We start from the raw sequence: 14,170 nt of genomic DNA on the forward strand, positions 1-14,170 counted from the left end.
ACATCTCATCCGAAAGACGGCACCTCTGACCGTGCAACTCTCCTTCAGTACTGCACTGGAGTGTCAGCCTAGATTATATGTTCAAGTCTGTGAAGTCAGACTAGAACCCATAATCTTCCAAGTCAGAGGTGAGCGTGATGCCACAGAGTCAAGGCTGACATCTTATCTTCCAACATATCACATGCAATGCTATGGGAAATCTGATGGTATTTTTACGATTTGTTTTCTATTTTTACATTTCCAGGCCAGGAGAATGAGTTGGTAGCTCTGATTCCGTACAGTGACCAGAGGCTGCAACCACAACGAACGTCAGTATTAATGTTTTACTGTTTAAACAATTTAATATTTCATTAACAACCAAAACTGAAGCCTTTCAGTAGAACAGAAGAAAACCAGTTCCAATGCTGCAATATGATTTACTTTTCAGGAAGCTTTATGTGACGGTTGCCGTGGTGCTCAGCCTTCTGATTAGCGGACTTGCGATCTTCTTCCTTTTCCCACGTTCCATTAATGTAGAACATGTTGGTATTAAGTCAGCCTACATCATTGATGACAAGTTGGATTATAGAGTTATTCTTAAAATAACGGTAGGTGGTTCATATATTAGATGTAATTTCAACTCCTATTGTGCAGGATTAGATTGGTACCAAAAATAGCAACTCCTGCGTAATCTGGCTCCTGCCATCCTTGCTGTCTATTACAAAATTAGAAAATGTAATTTTATATTGGGGTATTGATCTTTTCTGAGGCTAGGGTTATTGTGGGACAGTAAAGGGAACTTTGCTCTGCAACATCTGACATGAAGTGTGAGGCCAAAAGTTCTGTCGGGTGAGAAACTGCAACACGGACAGTTCATTCCTCGGCAGGAATTTAGGGCAGAATCTGACTACACAGGATTTGCGCCCTGCGCATTCTGTGATTGGAGTGGACAAGTCCTCTGCCTGCCCTCCCGAAGTCGGCGTTCAGGACTACCCTGGGAATTCCAGCCAGGATGCCGGTTTAGGCCCAATGGAAGGCCATGCCTGTGGAGAGCAGGTATGGAAGGCTTCCATTGTGGAAATTTCTTCCTTGCAAGAAATGAAAGGAGTTAAAAGAAAGAAAGAAAAAAGAAAGTCTTGCATTTATATAGTGCCTTTCACGACCACCGGATGTCTCAAAGTGCTTTACAGCCAATGAAATACTTTTTGAAGTGTAGTCACTGTTGTAATGTGGGAAACGCGGCAGCCAATTTGCACACAAGGTCCCACAAAAAGCAATGTGATAATGACCAGATAATCTATTTTTTTGTTATGTTGATTGAGAGATAAATATTGGCCAGGACAGCGGGAATAACTCCCCTGTTCTTCTTCGAAATAGTGCCATGGGATCTTTTACGTCCACCAAAGAGAGCAGACGGAGCCTTGGTTTAATGTCCCATTTGAAAAATGGCACCTCCGACTGTGCAGCACTCCTTCAGCTCTGCACTGGAGTGTCAGCCTAGATTTATGTGCTCAAGTTCCTGGAGTGGGACTTGAACCCACAACCTTCTGACTCCGAGGCGAGTGTGCTACCCACTGAGCCGCTAAGCTGACACTAAAGGTAATTGATCCCAGAGAATATTAATTACCTTCTGAACTAAGGCACAGTGTTTCTCTGAGGGGAAAGAAGTATTTTTAAAATTTAAATCTTCAGCCCTTCAAGGGTACACAATCTCCTCCATCAGAGTGGCAGGGGACCTCATCAGCACGGGCAGCTCTGTAGCGGCACTATAGAGCCACTCAGCCCGATTATTTAAGTGATCATGTCCATGGGATTTGGATGAATTCTATAACCTCAAGAGCAGGGATCCTGGAATTTTGGGGCCTGTGTGTTAAAAGTAGGGGGAAAAAAATGCTCCATTTACCAGGACTGACATCCTAGAAAGACTGGCTCCTCACTCAGAATGGAAAAGCATCACGTGGATATCGCTATCCTCAGATTAGATCGGATGCAAGACTCTGCTTTTTGGCTGTAATGGTAGTTTGTGAAATGATTTGGACAATCTCAATTAAACCTCTAGAAGATCTTAATGTGCAACATAAAAATGGCCACAAATCAGCTCCAATTAGAACCAAATTGCTATTTAACTCAGAAAAGCCACAATGATTGCTTTTGTGGGAAATGGGAAAAGTGTACACTGGTTGAGGAAGGTATTCTGAGGTTATGGTTAAGGTATATTGTGGTGCTTTTCATGTCTTAATTTAGGCTCTTGATGTGCCACTTTCTTTTGCAGAATATATTAAATGTAACGAACTACAACTTCTACAGCATCAGTATTACTGATCTCAGTGTGCAGATTGTGTTTTTTAATGAGGTCCTTGGAACTGTCAACATCAAAAACACTACAGTCTTCAGGCCCTTGGGAGGCGGCCAGGTAATGAACATTGCCTCCGTTTCCTCTGGTGGTATCGCTGGATTGATTTCCTTGTTGCTATTTTAGCAGTGGTGCTAATCTGTATTTAAAACCGGTTACCTACACTAAAACAGCACATGGGAATGTCATATCAACATGTAAAGCTTGTAACCACTAATATCAACAACAGTAATTTCTAGCCTCATTAGTTTTTGCTTGCTTGCATTAAGCTCTACTGCATCTTGTCAAAGCAGATGTGGTCTGTTTTGGGGAACTAAATAATAGTGTTTACAAAATATAAGTTTTTACTTCAGATCTAGGTTGCATGGTAAACTTTGGACACAGTAATGTAAATGATGATTGTGATTTGCTGTTGAAGATATGATATCCTCTTCAGTTAAATGTCTGTTTATAGTACAAGATAATAAGTAGTACTTGCAACAGAAAACTGGTGTCTAAATGCATTACCACAAACTGTTAATTGCCTGTCATTCAAACAAGTGTTAGCAATTTCTAGGACAACAGCTTGAACGTATAATAGCTTAAAGTAGCAAGTGTCTCAAGGCACTGCACAGTATGGGGGTTGGAGCAGGAGCAGGAGTAGGAAGAGGAGTTAGCGGAGGTTGTTGGCGGTACAGTCAAATAGTAGTTTGTAAGGAAGCTTTCGAAGATGGGGCAATGCGGAATTGTTTGGGAAGAGAATTCTAGAGTGCAGGGTTTAAATGGCTGAAGGTTCTTCCACTGATGGTAAGTGGAAGAAGATGTCATTAACAGTAGAGGAGGGGGTGCAAGCAGGGGACTCGGGCTGAAGGAGATTGCAGAGGTCAGATGGAGAAAGACATCGAGGGATTTGAAAACGAGGATTTGGATATTGATGCCTTGGGGGCACAGTCATGAAGGTTGGCAAGGACTGGGGCATTAGGTGAGTAGGACTTCGTGTGGGATAAAATACGAGCAGCAGAATTCTGGTTGAATTGAAGTTTAAATTGGATGGAAGCTGGAAAGAAGGAGACCAGCCTGGAGGAGATGAAGGTATGGATGAGGATTTCAGCAGTGGTGGAGTAGGTACAGACTGAGACCAGGTGATATATTTTAGAGGTGGAAGTAGCTGGTTTGGGCTTCTGATCTAGTTGTGGTTAGATTTTTACAAATTAAACTGTTGCTATCTCATCCCTCAATTTTCAATTGATTGATTTTTCTACCAAGTGACCCACCACTCTCAGAGATGGTTGGGAAAGGAGAGGAACCTTTCAAAGACTTCCACGTTACAATGCATTTTGAGTCTCTCATTCTGTTTTCCTAATGTGTAGACCAGATGCACACACATAGACCTCACTAATTATTAATGAGTTTTGCACATAATTCATTCAGTGTACACAAATTATCACTGTAATTACTGACACCGATATAGGGAAGAAATCATTGCAACAAGATTCCTTCTGTTCCTGCTGTCAGAATTACTCAGAATTTCAAATTAATTATTTTTTTTCTGCAGTTCAAACAATTTACTGAATTTCATCAATATAGATGAGATTTATATCTCTAACCAATCACTATTATACACATCCATATACAAGGCCATTTACACACTTTACTTTACCCACTTCTGTTTACTGGTCTCGTGTGCCTCTCTGGTGTTCTATATAATTTGATTATATCTTTTCTGTTTTTCAGATTTTCTATGCGGTGACTGCTACGCTAGATGATCTCGGCATGTAGTAAGTATTGTAATGACAATTCTGTTCAGAAATTGGCTGGTTGCAGGAATGAGTTGACCGTGCTTTAAGAGCAAGATTTTCCATTTAATTCTATGCAAGTGAATAATAGCACTGTCTATTAGTGTGGCAGCAAACAAAATTAATGCTATGATGTAAAAGAAAGAACTTACATTTATATAAAGCCTTTCACATCTTTGGGAAGTCCCAGAGTGCATCACAGCCAATGAAGTACTTTCAAAGTGTAGTCACTGTCGTTTTGTGGGAAAACCTAGAAGTTAGTTTGTGCACATTAAGGTCCCACAAATAGCAGTGGGATGAATCACTAGTTAATCTGTTGTATTGGTGTTGGTTGAGGGCTGAATGTTGGCCAGGACACCAGGAGAACTTGCTGCTCTTAAAATAAGTGTCATGGGATCTTGTACGTCCACCTGAAAACGCAGATGGGACCTTGGTTCAACATTGCATCCAAAAGACACTGCCTCTGACAATCCCTCAGTACTGCTTGACCTGATGGTCTAAATTATAAGCTCAACTTTGTGCTGGGCTTGCCCCCACAAGCTTCTGACTCGGGTGCGAATACTACCAACTGAGCCAAGCTGACACATTTAAGATTCATTTTTAGAGGATGCCTAAGCGAACTATAATTGCTTACCCCTACCTCAAACCTGAGAATGTTTTGGACATTCCCAAATACAGTCACATTTTTCTATTTTCTCGCCTCCGCTCCTTAAGATGCCAACTCTTGTTGAGGTACAGTTGCACAGCCTCCAGTACCTAACCTAGTGGGCATTCTTCATTGTGTGAATCCTAGACCGTGACTGCATTTATGGTGGTAAAGATTCATTTAAAATTAATTGTATAATATAATTTCCCCGAAAATTGCTCTTTATGGTGAAAGATGGGTTGATCGGCAAAACCGCCACAATATAAAATGTAGCTGTTGGAGTAATTTGCTGCCCATATGTCAGAGAATCTATAATCTGTTCTTTATTTTCTTTGTGTTTAAGCCATTACTGCACAATGCCTGAAATCAAAGTGCACAATATTGTGATCTCAATACAGTAAGTACCATAGATTTTGTCTTTTCCTTAGTAGAATCTGTGCAGATTTAGTCCAAGTAAATTAATCTGTAATTTATTTTCTTTTAACCAAAATCCCTATTTCCTTCCCTTTACAGAGCACTCATTCTGTGCAACCCTTTCCTGAAGGGAGAAATGGGTAGTCTAATCCACACACTTGTGTTTGTATTCCCTCTTATCATGAAGGATGGGATATTTTGTCCTCCACAGGCACCCTGTTTCTGTGGAGTAATGACTTCCTGTCAGTTTTGAACCAGGAAATTTGTTTTTTTGAGGTGACATCCTGGTAAATTTGATAATTGGGTAGAAAAAGTCTAATTTTGGATTACTGCTTTAAAATACTGTTGTGCACATGTGTGAATACAACTCCTTTCACAATTGCACTGGGCACACTTCGCATAAGCAATCTGACCACCTGCGTAGTGTGAACAATGTGTTGCCCCTTCCAATTTGGGACTGGGCAAAGGTTTTCAGCCTCCGTATATCCTCCTGCCCAGAAACGCCTTATGGTTTCAATCATGGCCTCCAGGTCTTTCATGTTTCTGTGTATTGTTGCACTTAGAGAAGGCACTGCTATCAGCTAGTCACTTTAAAACAAATCCACTTGTACAAGCAAGTTATTTAAACATAGATCTGTTTGTGTGGAAACCTTCCTGAAATATAAACAGAGCTGCAGCCACCACTGATTTGCTGAAATGGATCAGCAAAGTAAATGAAGCAATAGCCCTCCTAAAAATGAATGCAAAAGTAACAGCATGGAACCGAAGAGAGTTATATTATTTGTTCTTTTCCATCTCTTCCAGAGCAACTGTGACCGCCTGGTATTTGTCGCACTCTGAGCAAGTTTCCATTGATGCCTACCAGTACGTTGACTGTGGTTCCAACACCACCCGCCTTCACAGCCCCTACTACCCTTCCCATGGCAACCATTTGCAAGAGCTGCTCAGTTAACGCAGATTGTGTTGGTGCCCTTTCGCTAAAGGCTTCCAGCATGGCACAAACGCGTCCTCCTCTGTATGTAGATATTGTGCTTCTGGACTGATGAGAAGCTCCATCAGCCAGTTCTGCACTTGTCTGCCTAATTATTTTATAGTGCTCTGTGTGGCAATGTAACACTTGTAAGAGGAGTAAATTCATTTGGGATATCGCAAGTGTAATGATGATTTGATAATCTTGACAATTCTGGTAAGAGCAAGTTCTGCTGAACTACCAGAGCTGGAAGATGAGTTAAATCTAGCTGGGAAATGAACAGGGGCTGAACTGCAAACTGACATTTGTTGGTCGATTTTGGATATGACAGCTGTACCTTTTATGGCCTCCAAATTTAAATGTGTGGTTCCTTAAATAAGTCACCTCTCGTTCATTAGACTCATGCAGGAAGCTTATTTTGTGCAACATCTATGAGCAACTCGCTAGATAACATTTGGGAAGTTCTTTTGCATTTATAGATCATGAAGACTGAAACCCATGAAAAACATACATGTGTAAAATTGTCAAAGTATTTCTATTGCAGAAGGGCAGGATGTCCAATAACTAACTTGGAATGATGGAATATGCGAAATAATTTAACACGCAAAGTCAGCGTATGCAACACTTGGGTTCCGGAAGATTTTAAATTGTGTTATTTAGCATATTCCAGTTATATTTCTACCACGTGTGTGTGATCTGAAAATGAAATTTAAAAACAAAATCTATATTTGATATAAAATATTCAACTCTGGCCCCTTATGGTCCAGTGGATAAATGCTTTGTGTGTTGTGGTACTGAGCCACACCAATCTAGTTTGATCACTGGCCTCTGCTGATTTTGATGATCCCAGTTTGGATAGAAGGGGCGGAAGATGGAATTGCACAGTTGGGCTGTGTGTTCCTGGGCTGGAGCAGGAAAAGTAGACCAGGGTTCCCGCTCCCGATTGCCATCCCAACAACCCGTGCTGGGAAAGTGCACGTGTGTGAATGTTGGGTGAGCACAAGATTGGGCTCAGCTGTGATGCTCCCCACAGTTGAACAGACTGTGCACACTTACTGGCAGAGTCACACATGAAGAATGGCCACTTGGGCGAGATGCCCAACGATCCCCATGGAACCACAGCATTCAGCAGAGGAGGGAGGAATATTGGAGGGGAATTTTTAAATAATCTTTTAAACAAAAAAGAAAACCTTATTGTTTAGATAAATGTCTAGCCATATTATACAGCCAACCCCAGAGGTGTCACCAGTCCATGAGCACTAAAAGGGTTTTGAGTGTGACAAGGGTGTTGGTGTGTGTCTGTCTTAGCCACACAGAGCAAATAATCCTATTTCAAAAGCCTTAGATTTACTATAGTAGTTAATGGTAGTATTTTCTCTGTCACTTATGCAGTCTATGTTTTTTTTAACTAACTTTTTTTTACACAGCACGTGGTTAGGATCTGGAGTGCACGGCCTGAAAGGGTGGTGGAGGCAGACTCAATCATGGCTTTCAAAAGGGAATTGGATAAGTACCTGAAGGAAAAAAATTGCAGGGCTACGGGGAACGGGCGGGGGAGTGGGACTCGCTGAAGTGCTCTTGCAGAGAGCTGGCATGGGCTGAATGGCCGCCTCTGTGCTGTAACCATTTTATGCTATGATTCTATGTAGTGTTTTCTCCCACAATACATTGGGGAGCATGTTAGCAATTTTCGCTTGTGTGCACACCTCAAATTCTTTTGGGGGAATAGTCAATACTACAGAAGATGTTACTACATTCCATCCGTATCGCAGTCACAACTTAACATAGAAATTTACAGCACAGAAGCAGGCCATTCAGCCCATCATGTCTGCGCCGGTTGAAAAAGAGCTGTTCAGTCTAATCCCAATTTTCAGCTCTTGGTCTGTAGCCTTGCAAGTTATGGCACTTCAAGTTCATATCCAAGTACTAAGTGCAGTTGGTCATTGCTGCTCAAATGCTTTTAATCAAAGGATAAATTAGTTATTTAAAGTCATATATTGTCCTTCCCCCAAACCAGCCCATACAGAACCGAACAATGTTGTTTAGATGGATAGATGGGGAGAACGTATTACTGTGAGTGGTTCTCCAGAGTGATTGCTGTCCATTGCATTGGGTTGGTGCTGAAGAGAAACATTCTATGAAGCATACTTACTCACTGTAGATGTGACTTCACCGGTATTGACCAAGTTAGAAAGTGACTGGGCCGGGCGGGATTTCCTTAACATCAGTTTTGCACAAAATGGCAACAAGTACTTTTACTGAGGATCTCCATGTTTCCACAATCACAATTTACAAATATATGCAAAATCTTTCAAATTGTTTCCAGCCCACCACTTTGTTCACTGCTCAGTTTTCCAGCAGCCTGGAGCATTACTTCCAGTTTGGTGCATCACTAATGAAAGTAAAGCTATCCTGTGTTGTGCCTCACAGACAATTAAATACTGAAAAATTGTCAGTATTCATATATTTAAAGAATATATTTCTGCATTTTATGTTTCAGGCCAAAGTATATATCCACTTTTCCGTTATAAATGACAATTTGTTCAACGGAACTCCCTGAAAATCTTTATCCACTCATCTTATGGGGTTGGGGACACCAATGAAGGCACCTTTTTTGTTTCTTGGAATAAAAGTATAAAATCGAGTGGTAGGGGAGGCTTTCTTAGAGAAAGGAAGACTTGTGCAGGTAGATTCTGTGGGTCTTCAATCCCAGTGCAGAGCCTTGCTGTTGGGTCACAGAAAAGTCACTTAACGTTATAGGGCCAATTCCATGACCCGTCCACCTGTCTAGTGTCAAGATGATTAACTAAAGTATTAAAGCTTGATTAAACCAATCACTCTGTCCCTTGTGGTAGCCTCTGACTATTGCTGTTTAGAATGATGCACAAGGGCAAATTTTAAGACACCTCGCTTGCATTCAGTGCATATCAGATTATCACAGGCATGCTGCCCATGATTTTGTGTTCAGTGATTTTAATGGATCAGATTTTGTGGGCACATCCAATATGTGCTGGCAGTATACAAGGGCTTGCTGGTGATATTGAGGTCTTGTAAATTTTACCCCAGCATCTGATTATTTTTTTTTAAATGAAATTGAGAGTTTGGGAAAGCTAGGAAACGTTAGGTCAGAGTGGGTGAGTCACTGTGATCGCCATGTGTAGTGACATTAAGAAAATGCATTTATGGTTTTACTAAAATGACAGATCAGAGGAATTCTTCATGTTTACCTGTAAGATGTTGGTACACATTGTAACCAGAGGAATTTTTATTTTGATGCATATCATGCTCAGTTGCCTTGATTTGCTAAAATTAACTGTGAAGATCATTTGCTTTTCTATATGATCACTTTTGTGTTAAGGGTTTTTTTTTCATTGTATGGACATGAGGTCTGTTATGTGATGTAAAGACATCTTATTTTGCTGTGCATAGCCTTTAATGTAACTGACACTATCCGTAATGATACTACTTCAAAGGCCACAAACTTAAAATGTTAAATGTATTTGAATGGCCATAATATTACCATAGAATACTTGTCGTCTCAGCTCTTCACCTGCAACAAGAATAGCTTGTGTGCAGAAAATGTCTTTAGTACACAGTGACACGACAAAATGTGCTGTAATTTATTGGTCTTGACTTTTCCTGTAAGTGTATATAATTAACTTTTATGCCTGACACTACACAAATAGCTAACAAATTGAGAAGTGGTATACAAATCTGAAAGGTGCTAGACACAGCATACAAGTACAAATTGTTTGTATGTTTAAAATTTGAGTCCTTCAGAACCAATGTATGTAATCAAAGAAATGGCAGTAAATTATTCATAGACATGTCTCCGTTAGTAGATTCATGTGGTACTTAGCCATGCAGACTGGGAAGGTGTCCGATTCAATCTCTGGTCTGTGTTCATCTGAGCATGTGCCACATTAGACATGCTACAGTTGGCCTCAGCGCCTTGAGCTAGGGAGGTGAAGTATGTCTGAGTTCCTGCTCCTTGATCACAAACCAGTAATTGCTTGTGATGGGTGTAGATGGGATTGGGCTCGGAGGTGCTGGCCTCCACAGTTGAATAGTCCACCACTACTCATTGTCTATGCTGAAACATAAAGAACGGCCTCTTGGGCGAAGTACAAGAGAGCTATTGGCACTTGTGGAACTTTTCCCCAGTCGGCACCTTCAGGAAATTGAAGGAGAAAAAGAGAAGTATTTGAGAATTTGCTTCGGTATTCATACTTCCATTGTTGACTGAGGTATATTTAATTAGGTACTTCAGTTAAAATAATTAAATTGGCGCTTCCATCATCCACTGGATGTTTTAGGCTTGAGGGAACTAATAAAATATTTTGAAATCAGCATGTTATGTTAGTGTTTTACTGTGCATAGCGATTCACCATTATTTATGGATAACCCTGTGACAGTGAGATAACGAGGAGCACAACACCTTACTGTCATTTGAGCTCACACTGCTCTCCAAAATGGTAACTTATAAAAATAAAGCAATTGTCATAAAGCTGAAATGCAGTTAACTTAAAATTCTATTTACATACTGTATTCAGATTTTTACATATACAAAATATCAGATGTATTAATTTTTCTACTCAATGACAGACTCAATCAAAGACCGAAATTTAATCCTGAGCTTCAGGTGAATTTAAGCTTTGTGCTGCTTTACGATGTCACCTGAATGCCTGGATTAGGTTCCAATTTTGTAATTCTTTTGCAATACTCCATTATTCCACATAATTAGGCATTGTAAAAACACTTTTTAAGGAAGCCCAATAATAATTAAGCCTGCGAAAATATTTTCCACCCTGCAATTAACATCTCCAGTCTGTATTACTGGTAAATCATGGACAAAACACAAAAGGTTATTAAACTGCACTAAATTATGACTAGTTGGTAAACTATCACTGCCGCAGTGTGACGTTTAATTAACTCCTCGATGGTAGGTGAGTTTCAACTTCTAGTTAGTAATTGGAACAGTGACTTTAGAGTTTTGCTGGTTAATCAGGTAATTAAATGATGTGGGTTAAGCCAACTAGTTTATCAGTGTCAATAAGATAACTGATTCATGGATTTTCCCAGTTTTACATGTCAGTGCATCGGGAGAGGTACTCCTCCTTTTGGTGTAGTTCAGTTCTCGGAACAGCCTGTCCTTAAAAATGCTGTTTAACTGCTGCCATGTTGACCATTGAAGAAAGCTGGCTCTGAATTGTGCAGTGTATCACCTATATAGTGTGAAAACTTTCAGTTTGTATTCACTCATTTAATTTTTGTTGATTGTAAAATAATTTCTACTGCTGATAGTTATGTCATGACATCATTGCGTCACCAATCATGCCATTGAGCATCTATGTGTGTGTAAACCCGAAGAGATTGTACCATGATAACCATGCTCCTGTAAGATCAGAAGTCCAAGGAAACTAGAAAATATCAACAGTGCTGGTCTTAATATGGTGCCACTCCTGGTTACAAATATGGTAAACCTGTTTCGTATTCATTCTTTGCCAATAGCCAATGTGTACAGCAAAAAGATGACTGTTGAATTTTTGATGTCCAAATTAACTGTGCATTGTGATTTTTTTTTTTAAATTTTAAATGTAATGAGTTCTGTAGAAAGTGATGTGTCACACCTTACTATTTTAGATTGCTGTTACCCTATGTTTTCATATTTGCACTGTATGAATTGTCTTGTAATTGTGGCTTTGTTGCTAATTAAAGGATAATTAAAGTTTCTTTGTGAGATTGAATTAATATAAATGCATAGTGATTAGTAATTAAAGGACATCAGTTGTGTGGTAACTTGGGCAGAAGGACACTTGTGACTTGGATAATTGGAATTGCAGGCTCGAGGAGCCAAATGGTCTACTCCTGTTCCTATTTCATATATTCTTTAAATGAGAGCCACGTAAGCTATTTAAAAATTGTGGTGCTACTATATAAATGCTAGCCTTCCTAATTGAGCTGCTGGCATCTAACATTAACATTAAATATGTGGTGAACAATGTATTGTACCATGTTGCGATAAAACTTGGATTTTAAAGAGCATTGCTCACCATAAAGGAGAGAAATAAATGAGGAGCAATGTCCTGAAACAGTGCTATGCAATATTAGTAACAAGCATGCTAACCTGTTTGCGTGAAGTTTCTCTGCTATTCTAAGAGAAGTTAATCTGTATCATATGAGTATGTTAACAGAATCTTTACTAATAAAATTGCACAGACTGATTCCAACCCAGAAGTCAATCAGGACTGTTTTCAAGCACTTCTGAACAGTTGGTTTGAGAGTTGGCCAAGCCTGGGAAGAATGTGTGCTGCAGAGAGTCTGATCAAGACGAAGGAAAATACATTTTAAAATGTGTTGCGATAAGCCACCTAGACTTATTTACAAGGGCTCATACAGGGGTACGGAGATATATAACATTCAGGATTACACCAAAATACTTCCAGCAGGAGAAGCCCAAAGTAATTGAAAAGGAAAGGGAGACAGACTCGTATTAGGGTTGACAAATATTGAATGATGTTGGAAAGATTTTTATTGATTTGAGCTTTGCAGACTGATATTTGATCAACAAGCTGCATGTAACAATCTATTTTACTTCCTAGTACTGTCCATTTAAAAATACTGTTTAAAAATAGGAATTTTCTCAGTTGGAGAGTAGGGTCTTCATTATCTTGAGGTGGTGCCTGATGATTCAATTCTTCACCATTGTTGATTATAATCTGTGGACTGAAGCACAAAAAAGAGAAAAGGGCACATTCAAAACATAATGGCATCCATGTTCAACAAGCAAGCACTTTATTTGGAGGCCTACGCTGCAATGGTTAACGTATTTAATGAGCCTTTTAATTTTGTGGATATTGTTCTGGCCCTCTACCTCTTGATACAGGTTCATTGTAAAAAGGCAGGCCCTTGACAACTACGAACCAAAATGTGCATTCTCATGTATGATGTGAATGTACAGATGAATGATAACCCCTTTATCTTAATATTTCACACCAGAGATTGTGTGGATTACCCACCACGGTCCCCTGTTCACTCCCAAATGCTGTCACTGGCTAAAACAAACATTCAAATGTAACTGCTAGTAAGATCATTTCACAGATGTAAAAGAATACAGCAAATAAATCGGCAATATATTGCTTTACCTAAGATGCTGGCAATAAACTGTCAAAATCCCAATGTCTTTTCCAGGATCTTTTAACTGAGTTCTCATCACCTTGGTTTGGAAAACAGTCAAACGAAGGAACCTGAGACAGAGAAAACACGTACCTCCTCCAGTTATTCTTCATTTCCAAAGGCAGATTTGATCGTACAAGATCAAAGTTCTTTTCTGCTCGGATAATAATCTTATTATTCAAGTAGATAAGATGTGAATAGCAATCATCCTGGTGTTTTGTTTCCTTTTGACAGCAGACTTTCATATCAAACAACTTTCCTGCTCTCGAGGTTTCAATGACAATCTGAGTGTTTGATATGGCTCCTTAACCTTGCATGTATTAACATTTCAAAAACACGAGATGTCATTAACTTGTATATACATGGCTGCATCAAGTAACCTCCATAAATGTAGGTATACATCGACCGTATTTTCACATTGCATTTTCCCCCATAAAAGTAAAACTCTTAAGTGTAGCAATTTGAAGTCCATTTTAAAAATTCACCAAATTTTGTCAGGCCGTGGTGATATAAAAATATATAACTGTTGGAAGCACAGCTCCATCGTGCCTCTTTCACAGGCCCCATGGTTCAGGTTGTCTATAGATGTCTGTTTGAACAAAACAGTGCAATAAAATATTGAAATAAATATCTCGATGCACTGTTGCAGTCAAAACAAGTGTGAGTAGATCAGTACCTTTTAGAGTGGATGGGACAATGCTGTTGGCAGTCTGCATAGCCTCTGGTGCATAATCCAATGGTAAAATGATCATTGTTAGTCCTATGGAAGGCTATTCCAATCACAACACAGAAGCGTGCAAGTTTCAGTTCCTGTAAACTGGGTCTGTGTATGGAAATTGTCTTTTTGCTGTGAAATT

At 39.6% G+C, this 14,170-nt stretch overlaps 1 protein-coding gene across 4 annotated transcripts in view; it reads left to right on the forward strand.

Annotated features, from left to right (window-relative positions):
• The window catches only part of tmem106a (transmembrane protein 106A), a 30,710-nt gene extending 18,842 nt beyond the window's left edge, over positions 1-11,868 (forward strand). For all 4 annotated transcript variants that reach the window (XM_070864376.1, XM_070864378.1, XM_070864375.1 and 1 more), the window contains 6 exons: positions 245-308; positions 428-587; positions 2,252-2,392; positions 4,046-4,089; positions 5,097-5,150; positions 5,972-11,868. In XM_070864376.1, coding sequence (XP_070720477.1) covers positions 245-308; positions 428-587; positions 2,252-2,392; positions 4,046-4,089; positions 5,097-5,150; positions 5,972-6,119 — 611 coding nt within the window. In that variant the 3' untranslated portion in view covers positions 6,120-11,868. The remainder of the gene's footprint in view (positions 1-244; positions 309-427; positions 588-2,251; positions 2,393-4,045; positions 4,090-5,096; positions 5,151-5,971) is intronic.
• Positions 11,869-14,170: the final 2,302 nt, after the last annotated feature.

Source organism: Pristiophorus japonicus, chromosome 21 (genome assembly GCF_044704955.1).
Source record: "Pristiophorus japonicus isolate sPriJap1 chromosome 21, sPriJap1.hap1, whole genome shotgun sequence".
In the NCBI taxonomy this organism is placed as follows: domain Eukaryota; kingdom Metazoa; phylum Chordata; class Chondrichthyes; family Pristiophoridae; genus Pristiophorus; species Pristiophorus japonicus.